Source organism: Gossypium raimondii, chromosome 6 (assembly GCF_025698545.1).
Source record: "Gossypium raimondii isolate GPD5lz chromosome 6, ASM2569854v1, whole genome shotgun sequence".
Taxonomy (NCBI): Eukaryota; Viridiplantae; Streptophyta; class Magnoliopsida; order Malvales; family Malvaceae; genus Gossypium; species Gossypium raimondii.
The window spans coordinates 42,981,083-43,002,754 of record NC_068570.1 but is presented as its reverse complement, the minus strand read 5'-3'; the positions used below and the strand labels follow the sequence as shown (position 1 = coordinate 43,002,754).

The 21,672-nt window shown below is 35.1% G+C and overlaps 2 protein-coding genes across 3 annotated transcripts; both read right to left on the bottom strand.

The window, feature by feature from the left end:
• Positions 1-3,218: 3,218 nt before the first annotated feature.
• On the bottom strand, positions 3,219-4,026 carry LOC105773300 (50S ribosomal protein L34, chloroplastic). Of its 2 annotated transcripts, none has more exons than XM_052632838.1 (2): positions 3,687-4,026; positions 3,219-3,576 (listed from the first exon to the last, which is right to left on the bottom strand). In XM_052632838.1, exons 1-2 carry the CDS (start codon positions 3,892-3,894, stop codon positions 3,359-3,361), a joined length of 426 nt encoding a protein of 141 aa, XP_052488798.1. In that variant the 5' UTR covers positions 3,895-4,026; the 3' UTR covers positions 3,219-3,358. The 2 variants fall into 2 exon arrangements, with proteins under 2 accessions (XP_052488798.1, XP_012450509.1); XM_012595055.2 differs by having other exon boundaries at positions 3,219-3,612; positions 3,687-3,985.
• Positions 4,027-4,517: 491 nt separating this feature from the next.
• Positions 4,518-6,954, bottom strand: LOC105773299 (uncharacterized). The gene is made up of 5 exons (XM_012595054.2): positions 6,537-6,954; positions 6,349-6,425; positions 6,071-6,182; positions 5,353-5,519; positions 4,518-4,793 (listed from the first exon to the last, which is right to left on the bottom strand). The coding sequence occupies exons 1-4, from the start codon at positions 6,806-6,808 to the stop codon at positions 5,390-5,392; spliced, it is 591 nt and encodes a 196-aa protein (XP_012450508.1). The 5' UTR covers positions 6,809-6,954; the 3' UTR covers positions 4,518-4,793; positions 5,353-5,389.
• Positions 6,955-21,672: the final 14,718 nt, after the last annotated feature.

Here is a 21,672-nt window from a genome sequence, read left to right as displayed (position 1 = left end):
TGTTTACCTTGATGATATTGTCGTGTATAGCAAGTCGCTCGAAGAGCACATAAAACACTTGAGGGAGGTGTTCCAGACTTTGAGGGAAAATGAGCTGTTCGTCAAGGAGAAGAAATGCTCATTTGCCCAACAAGAGGTGTCATTCCTAGGCCACATTGTAGGAAGTGGTAAGATCCGAATGGACAAGAGCAAGGTTCGAGCCATTTCAGAGTGGGAGCCTCCAACCAAGGTAACGGAGCTGAGATCTTTCCTTGGGTTGGCAAATTACTATCGACGCTTCGTCGAAGGCTACTCCAGAATTGCCACTCCCTTGACAGACCTGTTGAAAAAGGGGAAGGTATGGGATTGGAATCCGGAATGTGAGAAGGCCTTCAATCAATTGAAGCAAGAAATGACGAGGGAACCTGTACTTGCCTTGCCAGATTTTGCAAAGCCTTATGAAGTACGCACAGATGCATCAGATTATGCTATTGGGGGAGTACTGATGCAAGATGGGCACCCAATTGCTTTCGAGAGTCGAAAGCTTAATGAGACGGAGCGTAGATATACGGTCCAAGAGAAAGAGATGACTGCGGTAGTACACTGCTTGCGCACATGGAGACACTATCTATTAGGTTCCAGGTTTGTGGTCCTTACCGATAATGTTGCCAACAGTTATTTCCTAACCCAGAAAAAGTTGTCTCCCAAGCAGGCTCGTTGGCAGGTTTTACTAGCGGAGTTTGATTTTACAATGGAATATAAACCAGGAAGTGCCAACATTGTGGCTGATGCACTCAGTCGCAAGACAGAATTTGCAGCAATTAGTCAGCCTGAGGGTTCTTTGCTGGAACGCATTCGAGAGGGATTGTCCCATGATCCCACGGCCAAAAATTTGAGTGAGCTTGCCAAAGAGGGAAAAACGAGAAGATTTTGGCTTGATGGGGAGCTATTATACACTCATGGACACCGCCTCTATGTGCCCCATTATGGGAAACTCCGTAAGAAAGTAATGAAGGAGTGTCATGACTCAAAATGGGCAGGCCATCCAGGGATGCATCGCACTTTGGCCCTTTTGGAGGATCGTTATTACTGGCCTCACATGGATGCTGATGTAGAAACCTATGTGAAAACTTGTCTAGTGTGCCAACAAGACAAGGTTGAGTTAAAGACTCCAGCCGGCTTGCTTCAACCCCTGCCAGTTCGAGAAAGGCCATGGGAGAGTTTATCCATGGATTTTATTGTTGGTTTGCCTAAGTCTGACGGGTTTGCTAGTATTCTTGTTGTGGTGGACAGGTTTTCAAAGTATGCAACTTTTATTCCGGCGACCAAAGAGTGCCTCACGAGGAGGCACTTCGGTTGTTCCTTAGACACGTGGTGAAATATTGGGAGTGCCATCGTCTATTATCAGTGATCGAGATGGGCGATTCACTGGCCGGTTCTGGACAGAGTTGTTCAAGTCAATGGGCTCAGATTTGAACTTCTCCACAAGCATGCATCCACAAACCGATGGGCAAACTGAACGAGTAAATGCACTGTTGGAGACGTATCTTCGACACTATGTGAGTGCCACACAAAGGGATTGGCCAAAGTTACTGGATGTGGCCCAATTTTCATACAACTTGCAGCGAAGTGGGGCCACGAATCAAAGTCCATTTGAAATAGTGACAGGTCAACAGCCACTCACACCCAACGCAGTTGTGACCCATTATCTGAGACCAAATCCGTGACCTATCGATTCGCAAAAGATTGGCAAGAGAAGAATGACTTGGCTAGAGCTTGTTTACATAAGGCAAGTAAGCGTAGCAAGAAGTGGGCCGATCAAAACCGAAGGGATGTACAATTTCAAGTGGGTGACTCAGTCCTTGCTAAACTACACTTGATTTTACGATATACTGGCTTGCATAAGGGTCTTGTGCGAAGGTATGAAGGGCCGTTTAAAGTTGTGAAGAGAGTGGGCAAGGTGGCCTACAAGCTGGAGTTGCCACCAAAACTTAAAGTACACCAGTCTTCCATGTAAGCATGCTTAAGCCGTTTCATGGAGATCAAGAGGATCCAAATCGAGGCAAGTCTGAACGAGCACCGATGGGGGTAAAGGTGTCGTACGATCGTAAAGTTGAAAACATTGAGGCAGATCGGATAATTAGACGAAAGTACCACCGACCACGGCATGAGTACTTAGTTCGATGGAAGGACTTCGATAGTGAAGCAAGTTGGGAACTCCGCCGAGGCATTATGGCGCTTCAAGAGAAGATTGACCGCCCACAAAGAAGATGCGACGAGGCGTCGCTAGAACAAGTGGGGAGAATGTCATGGGTTGCGCATGGGAACACGCAACCATGACGAACTTATGCGATCCATCGTATTTGAAGGAGGTCATTTGGCCCAACCAAACTGGCCCGTTGCTGAATAGATTAAAAGCCCATCCCAAGAGTCGATAAATAAGGAAGAGACCCAAGAAGATATGATTATTTAATCTTAGAGTTTTAATTGTATCTGACTTCTAATTATGTCTTAGAGTTCTAATTGTATCTGACTTTTAATTATAACCTTTGATGTACTTTGAGGCTCAACTATAAATAGAGACCTCTTTACTCATTGTAATTCACTCAGTTATTAATAAGAATTTTGAGAGTATTCCCTCAAACTTTTCTCTCAAGTGTTCTTGCTTTTGTTCATCTTTCAAGGCTCGTTCTTACTTCATTCTTCTGCTGTTCTTAGCGAAAATCTTAAGGGAATTCTATTGAATCCTTTATTGTTGTGAGTTAAGTTGACTTATGCGTTTTTGCTGTTGAATCCTTTTTCTTTGCAAGTTAGGCTGACTTAGGGCAGTTTCTCTGCTTAAAACGCCTAAGTCCGTGACAGTCCTAGTCATTACACTAGCCAAGGCATTGCAACATCCTTTCACATTCGCACACCAACTCACCTATTAATCCATTTAATGCTATAACTTACTCTTCTCGTTACAATTAGTCCATTAAAAACTGTTATTTACCATATTTTTAAGTAAATTTATGTTCCTACTTTGCCCTATAAAAAAAAAAACATGAAACATGGCTTCTTTATTCTCACTTTATTTGCATTATCATAAATTAAATATAGTATTTCTCTTAACAATATGGTGCAAGTATACTTTATGTAACCAAAACAACCCAAAGCATTATATTATGCAAGTAAAATGTTGAAGAAAAAATTATTCATCAGATGTCCAAAAATGCCAAGTACCTACTAGACAACAGCAATTAATCGAATAATAACCATTAAAATGAGGGTTTCAATCGATGAATATTGCACAACTGAACCAACAAAACAGGCATGGCTAAGTGTTTGCCTAAATTATCCTTTAAACATCATAAAATCACTGAAACAAAAAAGAGAAAGTTTAGCGTTTCCCACTGTTTGGATTTGATTTGGTGCAGAGGACCTTCCGGCCCTTAGCACGTCTACGTTTCAATACAGCTCTCCCACTAGTGGTTCTCATTCTTCTACGGAACCCATGAGTTCGAGCCAATGATTTCCGAGACCTATTCCTCTTTGTTTGACAAAGTGCAGCCTTTCCTGCCCTAACCACCAGGCATCTCCTTCTCTCATTCTTCACCCCTTTATTTGAACCAAAATCAGTCCCCAAAGATAACCCTACCACCAAATTTTGAAATTAAAACCCATCGAAGAAATCAGAAATTAACAAAAATGGGAAACTGTGCCGTTACCTGAAAAGGAAGAAGGGAAAGAGAGAGAAGATGATGAAGAAGGGAGAAAGGAGCAGTGAAGAAGGGAAGACTTGTTTGCCGCATTGGAAGAGACGGAAATTCTTCTCCTTGAACCTGTTAAGAGAGTGAGGGAAGCTGAAGGGATGTGGGTTCTTATGGGTTTTGTAGGAAGGCATTGAGGTGATGTTATTACTGGCATTGAAGCCATTGTTTTCGCCTCGGCACACTGCCTCACTATTTTCTTATCCGGAACTAGAGCTACACTGCCTCAAAATGGCTTTGGGTAGAGATGGAATGTTATGGGTCGAGTAGAGAGATTGAAGTTCTTGCTTAGCCCAACTAGGGGTTAATTGGACTGGAGGATATTGATTTTCGAAACCCTCCAAGGGCCTAGACCCAAATAAAAGATATAGGCTGTTTTGACTTGAGCCGTTCAGGCAATGACTGCAGCAGCAAATGGTGTCTTCCTGGTTGGGACCTGCTTCTATATACAGCTCTCTTTATCTGACACATTGGGCTACAAAGAACTTCCCTTTTCATCCACAATTGTGCATTCATGGTGGTGCTGAAAGTTGTAATCTAAAATTGCAGAGTGATTGATCTTTTAACCAAAAATAACTGTAAATCTTTGAAGCATCTAGACCCTTGTTGGACAAATTCATCACAATCCTATGTTTGCTGTTGGAGAAATATAAGTAGTTTTCTACTATGCTTTATATATCTACTTACCTGCATAAGCTATGTCTCCATATACTAACAATAGTCTCGGAATTAAGGAGCAGTTGAATTATGTGTATTCTAAGTTCATCATTAATTAGGAAAACAATAATCTCTGGTGCCAGTAAAGACTAGGCAATATGTTTAGCAATTAATTATTATTGTCTGAAAGATCTGTTCGTGTATAACAAGAATTATACTTGTTTCTTCTAGGGAAAATAGGGTGTTCCAAAAATCACCAATTCCACAAAAAAAAAAAAAGCATCACGTAGGATCAAGCAGCAGGAAACAAAGATGGTGCAGTTATACAAATATTCTCCGTCAAAAGCATGCCAACTTTCAGCATAGGCGCCCGAAGACTGAAGTCTACTTGATGCCATGGTCCAAATACTGCAACATATACCAATTATGACCATTCAATGTAGGAAAACTTGTGGCGCTAGAAACAAAATTAAATGAAATAAAAACGAAACTTGAGGCGTGAATCAACACTTTATTTTACCTCTAGTATACAAATAAGTCAGAAGTTTTGTATAGGCAGCGAATAGTTACACATCAAAATGTATCCCTTGGTACATATGTTTTTTCAATAATACCTTTCCATAGAAAATTACCTCCTTCAATTTGATACTTTGCAGGGAAAAAATATGTTATTTCAATTATTCCGAAAAATAAAACAAAAATATTATTGCACCACCAAACTCAAGTCCAAAACTATTATTGCACCACAAGTCAAGCAAAAACATAGTACAAACTAAGATGTCCTACGAATAGCAATTAAGAAAGCATGTAAAGAAAATTACATAGGGTACAACTTATTAATAGCCCTTGACAGATCCATTTTATTTGTTAAATCTACAGTATACAAAGTACAGTTCATCTGCTATGAATCAACAAGAGTGGATTTGCATCAGGAGCAAGCAATATTTAGTGAAGACAGAAAGCTAACCTTGAAAGAAACTCTCAAGATGGCAGTGGGAATAAAACTAGTAACCAACATAAACTGCAGCATTAACTATGTAACAATCATCATTCTTATCTCCCATTTCTTCTACATACACGCCACTTGAGCATACTAGTCCTCCATCTACAACTTCAACATTCAAAATTTTTCCACTGCATTCAATTGGAAGAATGAGAACAAAAAAACAAGAGAGACATTTACGAGTTATATAAATATTGCAAAAAAGCAATAGGAGTTTGAAACTGGTTTGATTTACATGGACGTTCTTATTTGGTCCCCAACATTTCTGGAAGGTAAATTTTCAAAATCAATGACATATCACAAACAAAAGTGATTTGTGATGGAAGAATAAGACCAATTGAAGAAAGGCATAGTTAAATTCGCATTAGTAGTTAGAAGATTAGAGAGGTCTCAACATGGGTTAAATTTTACACAGAGTAAGCAATACAATTAGGTCACTGAGCTCATCGGAAACAAGGGTTATTAGCAATTTACTTCATGCTTGGAAAATTATTGATCAGAATTTTGTAAGAGTATATTGGAATGGATATCCTCATACATTAACAACCATAGATGCTCTATATGTTAAAAGTTAATAAATCAGTCAACAAGGATATGTGCTTAAACAAGAACAAGCAATTTGTAAAGGAGATAAAAGAGTTCAAAAATTGAGGCACCAAGTTCCAGAGGTGTGGATACTCACTAAGGAAAAACAGACTTCACCCTCTCAATATCCAATGAGTGTTGAAGAGAATGAGGAACACCTAACTTGATCAGTAATTTCATTTGCTCAAATGAGACCCCAGGTATGGATCCTGCAGGAATTTTATCTCATTACATCTAATGAAACAACTTCAAAAGAGAATTCTTAAATACAGAACGATGCTGGTCTCATGGTTTAAACAACACTAAAGAGAAACAATATAAATTCTAAAATCTTCTAATCTTACTGCACAAAAACTGAACAGCAAACCCATATACCTCTCCTAAATGCAGGAATTGAATTAGAAGAAATAGCATCCCTGCATGCCCTCATTGCTGCTGATGTGATATCTTGCCTGATTCCATGCAATAATTCATAAAATAAGTGCTTTATCGGATTAAATCAAACCAGAAAAAGTAAAATGGGTGTTTTATATAAGATTAAGAAGAGGAAGAAGAAGACGAACCCATGTTGATCATAACCAACACCCATCTCCACGAAAAGGAGTTCCATCGGTGGGTTCGTGGAGTTGGCGGTCGTGCTTGTGACTGCACTTTGATCTGTTTCCATGGCAGCCGTAGCTCGGATTAGGAGTTGAAATCTAGGACGAGGAGGAAGGTGGAGTATAGAGGAGAAAAGCGGAGGCTTCAATGGAAGTGAACCGTATGTTTTGCAAGTGGAGAGAGTTTCAGTAGTAGAAGAAGACAAATTTGAAACCCAGCGGAAACAGATACTCATCTCCTCTCTCACACTGCCCCAACAAAGCTAGGAAATTCGAGTAAATTCATCAAAATTTCCCAGTCAAATTTACTTGACAAAAAAAAAAAAAAAACTGTATATGACAGGCCCTTTCATTTCTTATCAGGTTTAAGCTGGCACCAAGCCAAGCCTATGGGTAAAGGTTCGGTCTTTGAGACCAAACCATCTAATATTCATGTCCAACACTCAAATTCAAAGCCTATACGACATACGTATACTTTTCATGTCGATAACATATGCATGGGGATGACAAAGTAATCCCATATCGAAAAACTTGGATTTCATATAACTTCAATTGATGGGAGAGTAATCTTTCTTAGGTATTTAATTGGTGGTTATGCATTTGGTATGCTAAAATTCATTTTTTTTTTGAAAATTTAACTTTATTGTGAGTTACTTTTCTTCTAAAAATTGTGATTTTTTTAAATTTTAGTGGAAAAGTAATTTTTCCAATAGTTGGAAAGTTCAACTTTAGGCTTACTAGTATTTTTGCTCTCAAATTTTTTCAAAAAATTAATTAAGTTGTTACTAATTATTTGCATTCAATTGAACTTGTGAACTAACAAAATTGATCAAATAAATTCTTTGACTAACATTGACCGTTAGTACTAAACAACAATGTCGACGTGGCTATTAACAAATACCATGTAATCTATCATACCCTAAAATATAGGGGGTTAATTAAAAATAATTAACTAAAATTTTACCTAGGTTTGATAATTAAGTTGTTAGTGCACTCCTTAGAGATCCTATGTTTTATCCATTCCTTTTCCCATTTCTTTTCTTTTCTTTTTCAACAAGCTAGGATGAAATTTGCTTTAAAATAAATATTAATTGATGTAAAAACATAATAAGAATGGGTAGCAGTTCAATGATTAACACGCCACTTCCCCCTTAAAGAACCAAGTTTGAGCTATACTTCACTCAAAGAACATTTTTATTTTTGGCAGCTAGAAGGAAAAATTACATGCCGACCCCTAGAGTTAGAAAACCCTAGGCATTTAGCCATTACTTTCCTAATTACATTAGGATTTTGATTTATTTTTCATCCCAACTAGAATTGCTTCATCTATTCACTATATCTTCTTTTTTTCTATTCTCCCCCTTTTCTTTTTCATCATATTTCATATTATTTTGTTGCTGAACATTTTCTTTGCTTTCTGAATTAAAATCTATTCTTGATTCAAGGCGCTTTTCAATCGGTTTCATAGTCACCATTAGAGACGTTCTTAATCCTTGCCAAGAATCGGTAAGTTCAATTCAATTTCAATAATTAATCCCAAATTCTCGTAGTATTTACGTCCAAAGCTAATCTTTCATTTGAATTAATGACTCTTTTAATAATCTTGCTAAAATTCTCAGTAATCTTGATAAATCTTGAAAAAAAACCTTAATCTGTGTATAAATGTCGTTTGAAGACCCCGTTACAAGTGCATCAGACTAGATTTGAACGTGAGCGACGTCATTCGAGATCCTGGTGAAAAGTGTGTGTTCTTTTACAAGCAAATCGGGGCAAACTGTGCCTCAGAATAGGGCCACACACCAGGCACTCGGGTGTATGGGCCACACGTGCGGACCACACGGCCATGTCCCCCTAAAATCTGAGGAGATTCGATTCTCACACACTTAGAACCCTTCACATGGTTATGAATCCCTTGTACCTTGATTTTGCACATTCCACAAGGCCATAGTTTGTCAGATGGTCGTGTAACCCCTCTACACAGCTTAAGGCATTGCACACGGTCTGGTCACATAGACGTGTGCCCCTATTTTACAATTTTTCCCAAAATTTTTGTAAGCTGTTCAATTTAGTCATTGCATGATCCTAGAACTGATTCTAGTATTTTATCTCTTTCAATTAAGTCTCTAATATTATGGAGAATGTAGAATTCATGATTTGAATGATTAGATTATTACTATATGAGCATGATATGTGATGAATACATGTCTTCTATGTCTGAGTTACTAATTAATTGTTATTATTTTTAGTGAATTACCGGTTGCATGAACAACATGCTTACTGTATTGATAAACCGAATACATGATGAACATATATATTGTTACTGTTAATATAAACACATGTTAAAGATGTTTACTATTTCTGTACTATATTGATGCTCGCATGTCATATTGCATTACGTGGGGCAGGACGCTTTGAAAGGAGAAAGTACTGGTACTTTTAACCATAAACACTGGTGGTTTATCCATAAATTACTGGCAACTTTTATCTGCAAACCGTTGTGCATTTACAACCACTGACAACGTATTAACCTGCAAACACTAGAGGTTTATCCATTTTTTTACTGACAGCTATTATCTACAAACCCATTCTGTATTCACAACCACTGGCGGCATATTAACCTGCAAACACTAGTGGTTTATCCATTTTTTACTGGTAGCTATTAAACCCGTTGTGTATTCACAACTACTAGCAGTGTATTAACCTGCAACACTTATGGTTCAACAACAAATTGGAGTGTCCGAGATATAAGAGTTCTGGGGAACTATTATTGTGGAGAGTAGTAGTGGGGTAGGACTTATCTTTACTGGTAAACTAAACTTGTAGCATTCCATCACCATGCATAAGCATGATTATTGAACTACCAAAATACTGTTTTATCATATGATTATTACTGTACTAAAAACTATTATTATGTATGCTTGATTTACTAGTTTGCACTGATTTTCTTGTGATGGAGCTCACACTGAGCATCACAGCTCACTCCCTCTTTAATTCTCATACTTTTAGATTATCCACCAGGTTAGGACACGGACACGACATCCGGAGGGTCTCGGCTTAGTTTTTTACTCATGCAATTATTTTAGGCTTATTATTTGATTTGCTCTATTACTCAGTTTTTACTCGGTTTTTATATTACTTGACATTTAATTTTATTTTAGGACATCGAATTAAGAGTAATTAATTAGCTACGCGTGAACCCAGTTTTTATTAAAATCGTAAATAGATATCATTTTTCCGCTGCTACAATATATTTAAAATTTTGAGTAATATATAATTCGATAATTAAGTAAGTTTTCTTCTAAGATAAACAAATGTATTAAAAAAACTGTTTTCAAAACTCGAATAGCTTACTAGGTCATTTCAGTGGCTAAAATATTCCAAATTCGGGTCCAAAGTCTAGGCTAATTTGGGAGGTTACATAATCACTAATCGCTGACATATTAGTTCCATGTCATCATTTTAACACCCTCTAACCCGTTTCCATTGCTGAATTAGGGCTAAGGAGAATTATTGTACTATAAGAAACATTTAATCATCATATCATTCAACATGTTATTAATATCATAAATCATTCATACTCATGCATATTGTCCCTAAATCGACCCTTGAGGCTCTAAAAATTACTTAGAAGTAAATTGGGACCAATTGAAAATAATTTGAAAAGTTTAGGAAAAAGATATAAAATTTGCAAAACAATGGTCATAAGGCTGTGTGTCTCACGCGGCTGAGACACATGCCCACATCTCAGACTGTGTAACCTTTAAACTAAGGACACACGACTGTGTCCTAGCCCGTAGTCCCACCCCTGCAACTCTCTAAGTAAGGTCACACGGCCATATCACACGCCCGTGTGTCAGGCTGTGTAACTCTCTGAGTTGCCCTAAACACCCGTGTGCCAAGTCGTGTGTTAGGTCATGTGACTCACTGACTTGAACCTTAAGAAATGCCCAGATGACACACGGCCATGTCGCCAGGTCGTGTACCTTACGGCGCTAAGTCACACGCCCGTGTGAACCCAAAATTTACCTAAAAACAAGACTTTTCAATCCATTTCATGCATAATATTTCAACCCAATTTAAACACATTTCAAAGGAACCTAAGCATCACCCAATCAACATCAAAATGCCAATTCAATATCCTAATTTAACTAACCAATATGTCATTCAAAGGCACCACATTTCATCAAAACGTTTCTAACCAAAGCAATGCAATTTAGCTACATTTCAAACACAACTTAGTTCTTCTAACTACCATCACATAACAATCACTTAACCATTCACATTTCCACTTCAAACATACCATATAAGGGCTTATATTTCACGTGCTTAAAATAACCAAAAGACTTTAACCTATCAAAGCACTTAAAATCCATCAAAAACTTAAGTTCAAAAGCATATTTGAACCAAAATGACCATTACACACTCATAAACTATAACTATACAAAATCCTATACATGCCATATAACCAAGATATTCAAAATCTACCAAATTAGTCCTAGAGATAGTGTGATTCTTTAAGCTTGATCCGATCTACCGACAGAAAAAAATCTACAAAACAAAGGACAAACAGAGATAAGCTTGCTTAAAGCTTTGTAAGTTCGTAAAATAACAATAGAACTTGCTACAATTTAATTTAACGACACTAATGAATATCGAATAGAAATTTCCAGTCATTCACAATCCACCATAGATAAGAGCTACACATTTCATTACATTAAATTGATCAGATGACTTCGCTTGCCATTTTCAGAATTTACAGAATAACGCTCAATCGAGCTAGATCCAGAACATTGATCATTTTGCAATGCTATTCTCACAAGCTAACGAGAGTATACAATGAACGCAGATCCTCAGCCATCACTATGGTTCGTTCATCAGAACAGAACATTTAGTTGTTCCACTAGTTCTCGATGCTACTCACACAAGCTGTCAAGAATATGCAACTTATACAGAATATTTAGCCATCGAAACGATCCATATTTTCAAAATAGAATATTTAATCATCACATCACTTTACATTCCATCCCAATACCGTATCATATTAGTATTTCATAACTTTAAATGTATATAAACTAGAAGTACGAACTTACCAGGCTAATTTGTAATAACAACCAAAGTACAGGGACTACTCCACTACCTTGTCCTTCCCTCGGTTATCAACACGTTCGTGATCTAAAACAATAATTTCATTTAATTAACTGAATCAATAAAGATTTTAAGTCATTTATGTAATTAAATCCCTTTTTGATAATTTACAAAAATCACCGTAAACTTTCATTTATACTCAATTTAGTCCTCAAGCCCTAAACATGCAATTAACCCAATTTTCCCTAGAACCCAATATAACCAATTGATAACTACACCATAACAACATTCACTTGTGAATATTTCTCTTGAAATCTTTGAAAATTTTTACACTTAAACAATTTAATCACTAAACTTTAAAATCACCAAAAACCATTTTACAATATAATCCACCCAAACAATAAAGCTTCATATTCCATCATAAACTTCAAGAAATAACTCAACTCATCAATGGCAACATTTATAACATTTAACAGTTTCACAAAATAATCCTCAAAATAACTAGATTAAGCTAATATGAGTTCAAAAACATAAAAATTACTAAAAACGGGTATCAAAACACTTACCAATTAAGGCTTCAATTGAAAAACTAATGAAAACCCTAGGTTTTCTTGGCTATGCCGTGAGGAAGATGATGAGTTTGCCAAAAATATCATCTTTCTTTAGGTTAAATTAATAAATATACTATGACATTTTTGTAATTTTGACAATTTTCTTAATTAACTTTAATTAACCTATGTTTAAACCCAATTAAGCCATCCACTTATGCAAATCATCACTCAATTCCACTAACTAAATCCCCATGGGTTATATTACCCTTTTAGCCCTTTTAGTTTAACCACTCAACTTTTTTACATTTTACGATTCAGTCTTTTTTACTTATTAAACTATCTAAACGATAAAATTTTCCAATCACAATTTAATATGACCCTAAAAACCTCGTAATTATATTAATTAAATAATATTTACGAGTTTTTACATCAAAATTATGGTCTTGAAACCACCATTTCTGACACAACAAAAACATAGGCAGTTACAATCACCAACGATGATGATATGAAACTACCTCGTCAGCAAACGATGCTAACATGGCATTTGCTAACGACCACGCCAGCGAAATCGTTAACTACTAATGATTAGCATTAATCAAATGACCTATTCGATCAATTTTGTTAGTTTAGAATCCAATTGGGTGCAAAAAGTTCGCAAAAGCTTAATTGATCTTTTTGACAAAGTTCGATGGCCAAAAATACCATTAAGCCTAAAATTTAGAATTTTTTTTCTTTTTATTTGTTTTCATTATTTTTATGAAATATTTTTCATCACTAAATTGTAGTTTAAATACTATTTAATTAAATTTCAAATCATATATATCATATATATATAATATAACAAGATACATATTTTATATTTATGTTGAATGGCGCTCAATTTTTATCTATTTTTATATTTTTATTTTTCAAATATAATTAAATAAATAATTTTTATATAGTTTAAATGTAATGGATAAGTTGTTTTTTTTATTTTGTTTTATTTAAATAATCATTTATCTTAAACATAAAAATATAGAAAAATTCAAAAATTTGAAAAGATAATAAACCTAAAACGCTTTAAAAAATCTTTTTTGTGGTAATTATGGAGAGTATTTTATACCTCTTTTGTGAATGCCCTATAGGATTTAGGGTTTTTGTTTACCGGTTTGTTCTTTGGGATTTGAGCTTTGTATTCAAGGTTTTGTGTGATAGACGTTTAGTACATTTAGGTTAATTTTCTCCATAGACCGGTTTGTTCTTTAGGGTTTTGTGTGATGGACGCTTAGTACATTTAGGTTAATTTTTTTTCCATATTGTACTCTTGTTTGTTTACTCATTTAGTAAAAGTCGATCCCTAACAAACTAGTATCAGAGCTTGATTCAACTTTCGCAGATCGATTCGTTAGGTGACGCAACAATGATTTTGGATATCAAGAAGTTCGACGAATTACGAATTTCAATTTCTGCCAGTTTCAGATAATTACCAAGGTAGCTGATATGGCCGAGGAAAAGGGTGATAATTCGTTACTTTCCACATAATCCAATTGAAGGTGGAGTCGTGTCACATGTTAGGTATGTGCCTAATTTAGTGAAGAATATTATCCCCTTTTATTATCTTTAAGACTCGAGTGGCTCGCAGAGGGTTACAATCAGTTGGAGAGAGTCTCTCATGTTTAGGTACTACTATCCCTTGTTGCATTATACAATTTTGATTTGAAGACTAAGAGTTTTTCAATTTCCAAGTTTGAGCACGGTTTAGACTTGGTTGACATTCTGTAAAATTCAAGTTTGACCCGTGATGGGGCATGAAAAAGGAGGCATGGTAAAAACAAGTTAAGGTGAAGACTTGTGGGGTGTGCCTCGTATTCTTATCTAAGTTAAACTCTACTATCTTTTCCCAGTTAAACGCTAATTTTAGTATGATTAGAAATATAATATTAGCCTATTTAATGGGGTCTTGAATCCTTGTTTTGAGATGCCAATAAAAAAAAAGGGCTTTTCTTTGAGGGCGATAATATGTAGCTACTTATGAGTTTTGGTGAGAGTTTCATGATAATAATGGAGAGTATTTTATACCTCTTTTGTGAGTGCCACATGAGATTTAGGGTTTTTGTTTATCGATTTACTCTTTGAGATTTTGAGCTTTGTATTCGGCGTTTTGGGTAATGTACATTTAGTACATTTAGGTTAGTTTTCTCCATATTGTATTCTTTTTTTTTACTAATTTAGTGAAAAGTTGAAGTCTCATTTACCTGTGGTTTTTCCCTCTTTAAGGATTTTTCACGTAAAATATTTGTGTTCATTCTTCTCCGCTTTTATTATATCATTGTGTATATGAGTCAATCCCCAACAAACTAGTATCAGAGTCTAATTCAGCTTTTGCATATCAACTCTTTTGGTGACACAAAAATGATTTTAGATATCAAGAAGTTCGACGGAACACAAATTTCAATTCCTGACAGTTTTAGATAATTACGGAGGTAGCTGATTTGGCTGAAGACAAGGGTGATAATTCGTTGCTCTCCACATAATCCAGTTGAAGGTGGAGTCATGTAAAATGTTAGGCATGTGCCTAATTTAGATAAGAATCTCATCCCCTTTTGTAGTCTTTAAGATTCAAGTGGTTCATAGAATGTTAGAGGCAAGGTTGGTCGTAGAGGGTTACAGTTAGGTGGAGAGAGTCTCTCCTGTTCAGGTATTACTAGCCCTTATTGTATTATACATTTTTTATTTGAAGACTGAGAGCTTTTCAATTTCTAAGTTCGAGCATGATTTAAACTTGGTTAACATTCTACAAAATTTGAGTTTGGCCCGTGACGGGGCATGGAAAATGATGCGTGATAAATACGAGTCAATATGAAGATTTGTGGGGTTTACCTCATATTCTTATCCCAGTTAAACTCTACTATCTTTTCCTAGTTAAACTCTAATTATTCTAGGGATATTTTAGTATGATTATAAGTCTAGTTTTAGCCTATTTAAAGGGGCATTGTATCCTTATTTTGAGATGCTAATCAAAAAAAGAAAAACTTTTCTTTGAGGGCGACAATATTAGCCGCATATGAGTTTTGGTGAGAGTTTCGTGGTAATTATAGAGATTATTTTATACCCTTTTAATAAGTGCCCTATGAGATTTAGGGTTTTTGTTTACCGATTTGCTCTTTGGGATTTTGAGATTTGTATTCGGGGTTTTGGGTAATGTATGTTTAGTACATTTAGGTTCACTTTCCTACTGATCTTATGTTATTACCATTTCACAAATTTGATATTATTTTGGGAATAGATTGGTTAACTTTACATGATGCTGTATTGAATTGCAGCTTGAAACAAATTAATTTGATATGTCAGAATGGTGAAACAATTGCAATTGAGTCCGATAGATCTGATTATGCCGCTAAATTCATTTCAGCAATCTTCGATCAGAAATTGATCAAAAAAGAGTGTGAGGCATTTTTGGCATATATGCTTGATACTCGAGAATCGGGATCGAACATTGATTAGGTACTAATTGTTAATGAGTTTAATAATGTGTTTCTAGAAGAATTGTCGGGGATTACCGCCAGGGTAGGAAGTTAAATTTGTAATTGATTTAGTGTTAGAGACTACTCTAATATCTATTGCACCGTATCGAATGGCACCTGCTGAATTAAAAGAACTTAAAGCATAGTTGCAAAAGTTGTTTGATAAAGGTTTTATTCGGCCGAGTGTATGTCCTTGTGGTGCACCAGTATTATTCGTGAAAAAGAAAGATAGTTTGATGAGATTGTGTATTGATTATGGGCAATTGAATAAGGTTACTATAAAGAATAAATATTCGTTACCCCGTATTGATTACATGTTCGACCAGTTTTCTCGAAAATAGATATCAGATTTGACTACTATCATCTGCAAGTTAAAGATATTGATGTGCCAAAAACTACTTTCCGAACCTGTTACGATTACTATGAGTTTCTAGTAATGCCTTTCAAATAAAGTAACGCCCCTGCTGCGTTTATGGATTTGATGAATTAGGTTTTTCAACCTCATCTAGATAGATTTGTAGTGGTGTTTATTGATGATATACTGATCTACTGAATCCGAATATGCTTAGCATTTGAAAATTATACTACAGACTTTGCGTGAGAAACAATTGTATGCAAAATTAAGTAAATGTGAGTTTTGGATTAGAGAGGTTGGATTTCTTGGCCATGTGATTTCTGCAAACGATATCCAAGCTCATTCGAGCAAGATTTCTGCCATTGTAAATTGGAAAGCTTCAAAGAATGTCTTTGAGATGCATAGTTTTCTAGGCCTAGCTAGTTATTACAACTGATTTGTTAAGAATTTCTTGATAATTGTTTTACCAATGAAAAAGCTGCTGCAGAAAAATGTTGATTTTTTTTGTTGGATAAGTGTCAATAGAATTTTGATCAATTGAAAGCTTAATTAAAAAAAGCTCTAGTACTGACTCAACCTAAATCCAGAAATGAATATGTTGTTTACAGTGATACCTCGCTCAGTGGGTTAGGTTGTGTGCTGATGCAATACGGAAAGGTTATAGCTTATGCTTCTTGACAACTTAAACCACACGAGAGAAATTACTCGACACATGACTTAGAATTGGCCACAATTGTTTCACCTGTACGGCGAGGGATGTCATGTTTACACAAATCACAAAAGCCTAAAATACTTGATGGCTCAAAAAGAATTGAATTTGAGACAACGTATATGGCTCAAGTTGCTAAAAGATTATAATATGATGATTGGTTATCATCCGAGCAAGGCTGATGTCGTAGCTGATGCATTAAGTCGGAAGTCTTTATTTGCACTAAGAGCGTTGAACGCCCAGTTGACCTAAAATCATGACGGTTTTGTGTTGGTTGAGTTGAAAGTTAAACTATTGTTTCTTCAAAAAATTCGGGAGTTGCAAAATGATTTTTTGAAATTACTAGTTAAACAAGAACAGATTCAGAATGATCAGTTTACTGAATTCAGTGTTGGAAATGATAATATTTTGTACTTTCACAATTGACTGTGTGCGCCGAATGATCCAGAATTAAAATGAGACATTTTATCTTAGGCTCACAGTAGTACATACTCTATTCATCCATGTAGTACTAAAATGTTCTACAACTTGAAACAGATGTACTGGTGGCCAGGAATAAAACGAGAGATTTATGAATTTGTAGCTAAATGTCTGGTATGTCAGCCAGTTAAACCTGAACATCAGGTTTCGTTTAGGTTATAACAGCCTGTTATGATTCCAGAGTGGAAATGAGAGCATGGCATGATGAATTTTGTATTTGGATTACTTTCGACGACGAGGAAGAAAGACTCAATCTAGGTGATTGTTGGTAGATTAACGGAATCAACTCATTTTATTCCGGTCAGAACAAATTATTTGAATGAAAAGTTAGCCGAGTTATATGTATCTAAGATTTTCAAATTGCATGGAGTGCCATTGTCCATTATCTCTAATCGGGACCCGAAATTCACCTCAAGATTCAGGGGTAAAATTTACGAGGCTTTGGGTACTAAACTTAATTTCAATACAACAATTCATCTACAGACAGACAGACATGTGGAATGGGTAATTTAGATTCTAGAAGACAGGTTGCCATGTTGTATTATCGACTTTGAAGAAAGTTGGGAAAAATACTTACCATTGGCCAAATTTGCCTATAATAACAACTATCAGTCCAGTATTAAAATGGCACCGTTTGAAGCTTTGTATGGACGAAAATGTATAAATCTGTTATACTGGTTAGAATTTAGCAACATTAAGTTAGTTGGGATAGATTTAATTTGAGACATTGAAGATACAATCCGCGTTATCCATGATCATTTGAAAGTCGCCTCTGATCATCAAAAATCATATGCATATTTGAAAAGAAAAGATATCAAATTCTAGACCGGGGACAAAGTGTTTTTGAAATATTCTCTATGGAGAAAAGTATTACGATTTGGCAGAAAAGGGAAACTTAGTTTAAGGTTTATTGGGTCATATGAGATCATCAAGAGAATTGGTCCAGTAGCTTACAGATTGACATTACCTCTTAAACTCGAAAAGATACATAATGTTTTTCAGTTTTTGATGCTGAGACGGTATAGGTTAGATCCTTCACATATGATTTCTCCCAGCGATATTGAATTACTGCTAGATCTTTCGTATTCAGAGGAACCGATAGTGATATTAGCTCAAGAGGTAAAAGAACTTAGAAATATTATTTACGATGTCATTAGAGTGCTGTATTAAATTTTGGTATGGTAATTTTAGTGTTTGGATGCTTAATTAAGGTAAAATGACTAAATAGAAAAAATCGTAAAAGTAGATCGCTATTGATTTTTATTGATTAAAAGGTTTAGATAACATTATTTAAGGGACTTAAGTAGAAACTAGGCCATAATAAGTTAGCTTGGATAATTAGTGCTTCATATTTAGCGATTTATATGTTAAAATATTAATTAGAATATAATAAAACTTAAAGAAAAGCCATCACCTTTTCATTCTTCTTCTTCCACTGATTTTTTCACCATTTTTAAAAGAAAGAAAAGCTTCAAACCTTCAAGGATATTTGACCCTTGCATATGAGTATTTTCGAAACCCGTTTTTTTGTAAATTTTAAGATTTTTAGATTGTTGTAGCTTAATTTAACTAGCTGAAAGACTATTTTTAAAATTGTTAAAGTTTTGAAATGTTCTCATTATTGTTTTTAAAGTTTTTTTTGGATGTTAATGGTTGGTTTTGAAGCTTGATTTTGAAAAAGGACTATTTTATAAAGTGAATTTAGATAGTTTTGAGTTTAGGGGCTAAAATGATAATATGATAACTTTTGCATGAAATTCTTGTAATTTTAGTTACTTGTGAGCTGTAAAGGGATGAAAATGAATTCAGCTTGAAGTTTTTGGGCTTAACTATGAAAAATAAGCTTGTTACGGTTTTATAAACTAAATAGAATAAAATACAAAACTTTAGGAAAATTGTGAAAGTGATAATAGGAGGTCATATGCATTAAATTAGATGTTATAAGGTATTTGGAACTAATAAATTTAAATGATTTACCATATAAATCAAGAAAAGGATCAACTAGTAGATAACTGAGGAAGAAGAAAAATAACAGATTAGTCACTGACCTTTCTTCTATTGTTGTTATTCCCTAGTAAGTTCATACAGTATAGTTCTTTATATTTCATAATACTTATGTTTAAATTGTATAATTGAAATGTTTGAATATAAATTTAGATTTTATAATTGATACAAAGGTGAGAAAAAGGACTTGATAGAGAAGTAATACACTGTTACATGTTTTGAGCCCAAATGAACTTGAGATAGGATACAATTGGCACGCCAATAGGGTTATATCGTGCGATGTACATATTTGATATGAGATGAGATGATGACAGGTGATATGTTTATATGTTCACTGAATGTGTCGGAATCCTACATTTGTTGTGAATTACCGAGTTATATTTATAATGCTTCAGGTGTGTTTCTGGGGGAGGATGTGAAGCCTATAGGCTTGCCACTTAGTACCAAGGCGTGTTCTTGGATGAATTAGCTCGTTTGAGCATTCTAGCGTGTTTTGGGTGGATAACCGAGTATTCATATTTGTTCATAATAGTTCATCAGGTTGAATTCTTGTTGTTAATAGACTTAATGGTTGGTAATTGGTTTAAAATGTGATAAATCATAGATGAATGATCTAGAAACCTTTTTATGCTTGTTGGCACAATGACTTGATATGGTTATACAAAGTTATAGGTTTTGAATTCGATGAACTCACCTTTTGATATGAATTGTGGTAATAGGTTAAAATGTTTAGTTAACTATTTTGTTTTTTTTAAATGAAGAAATTAAGTTAAGTTATATTGATTCCAACTTATGAACTTACTAAGCTCAATTGAAGCTTACTCTGTTTCGTTTTCTTGTTTTCTATAGTTATTGTTTTGCAAAGCTAGACGATCGGATCAACTTGAAGATCACACTATCTGACCATCTTTTGGTAGATTGTGAAAATGTTTTATTTTGGGTATGTGGCATCTAATAGGGGTGAGATTATGTAAATGTGTTTGGAATAGTACTTGTACATGGTATTTATAAAGTATGTTCAGATGATGGAATTTTAATATAGTAGCTTATGGTTTGAAATGATGACTTTAAAAGTGATTGATGAGTATGGAAATGTGATAAACTAACATGAAATTTTGGTATGTTTGGTCATGGTGTGTGATATTCAAATAGGTAACATTGTGTTGGTGAATATAGTTTAAAAGCTTGATTATTGAATTAAATGTCTGAGTATGGTATGTGAAGTAGTTTTGGTATCCAATTTAGAAGTTATGGATTTGGCATTCTTTATCACTATTAGATGAATGGATAATGTATTTGATTTGGCATTCTTTATCACTATTAGATGAATGGATAATGTATTTGGATTGTGTATTGATTGTTTTGGTGTCAAATATATAGATGGAATTTTTGGCATTTTGGTGATTCAAATGGCATTTGGATAGTCATGTTCGAATTGGTATGAATTGGGAAATACTTTGGTACTGATTACTTTTTGTGACAGTGCCTTGAGGCATATTGGTTAGTATTAGGAAAATGATATGTTTTAGTATGCTTTTGGTGTATTACGAGGTGTAAAACCATATCTCGACTATGGCAACCAATGGAGTCCATTGGGACAGTAAACACGGGTTATATGTTGCCGGCATAGTAAACACGAGAAGTCCGTCAGGAAATTAAACATGGAACCTGATGAGTAAGACCATAGCTCTACTATGGCAGCATATGTAGTCCGCCGGGACAATAAAGACAGGGTAGTCCCCCAGGACAACAAATACAGGGTGGATTGCTATGATGAAAATTGGGGGAAAGCATGTATATGGAAAAGAATTGGAAGAAAAATGTAAGTATTGGCAAAATGATAGTGAGCCAGTGGATTATTGAGGAATCCGTCAAAAATGGAAAATGAAGTAGTAAAAGAATCACCCCGCCAAAATAATAATCAAAGAAGCCGTAGGCATATGGGTGGTAACTAACATGCCATCAAATGTAGTACTTAATTTGGGTTAATTCCACACTTAAGGAGTTTTTTTCCTAAGCTATTTTTTTAATTTAAATTTTCATTAATTAGGCATTAGGATTAAAAGTTAATAAAAATAAGTTTTTTTAACACATTTTATAGGTGTTGTGACCCACTAAGTTGAAACGGGCCTTAGGTTGTGCTAATATGTTCAATTGAGTGTGGAGTATGAAGATATAAATGCCCAATTGACATAGAAGAGAGGGACGAGTGATGTACAAGCTTCTCAGGATGTCAAAGCACAAAATGAATGACCAAGGCTAGAACTGCATGTCGTGTCGTGCCACGCAAAGGTGTGGCACGAAACATCTCGACGTCCTTAACCGCCTCCTAACGTACTAACATCCAAAGTGTGAATACTACTACAAAATATATGGAATTGAGGCTGTGTCCTCAAGTATATGGGTTAGGTTG

What these genes read in the sequence shown, in the direction of transcription:
- LOC105773300 (XM_012595055.2), bottom strand. Translation starts at nt 3,894, where the DNA reads ATGGCTTCAATGCCAGTAATAACATCACCTCAATGCCTTCCTACAAAA. An exon ending in TTTCCCTTCTTCCTTTTCAG is followed by an intron (nt 3,613 to 3,686) that starts GTAACGGCACAG and finishes ATTTGGTGGTAG; the next exon opens with GGTTATCTTTGGGGACTGAT.
- LOC105773299 (XM_012595054.2), bottom strand. Translation starts at nt 6,808, where the DNA reads ATGAGTATCTGTTTCCGCTGGGTTTCAAATTTGTCTTCTTCTACTACT. An exon ending in GTTGGTTATGATCAACATGG is followed by an intron (nt 6,426 to 6,536) that starts GTTCGTCTTCTT and finishes GCATGGAATCAG; the next exon opens with GCAAGATATCACATCAGCAG. An exon ending in AATTCCTGCATTTAGGAGAG is followed by an intron (nt 6,183 to 6,348) that starts GTATATGGGTTT and finishes AAATTCCTGCAG; the next exon opens with GATCCATACCTGGGGTCTCA.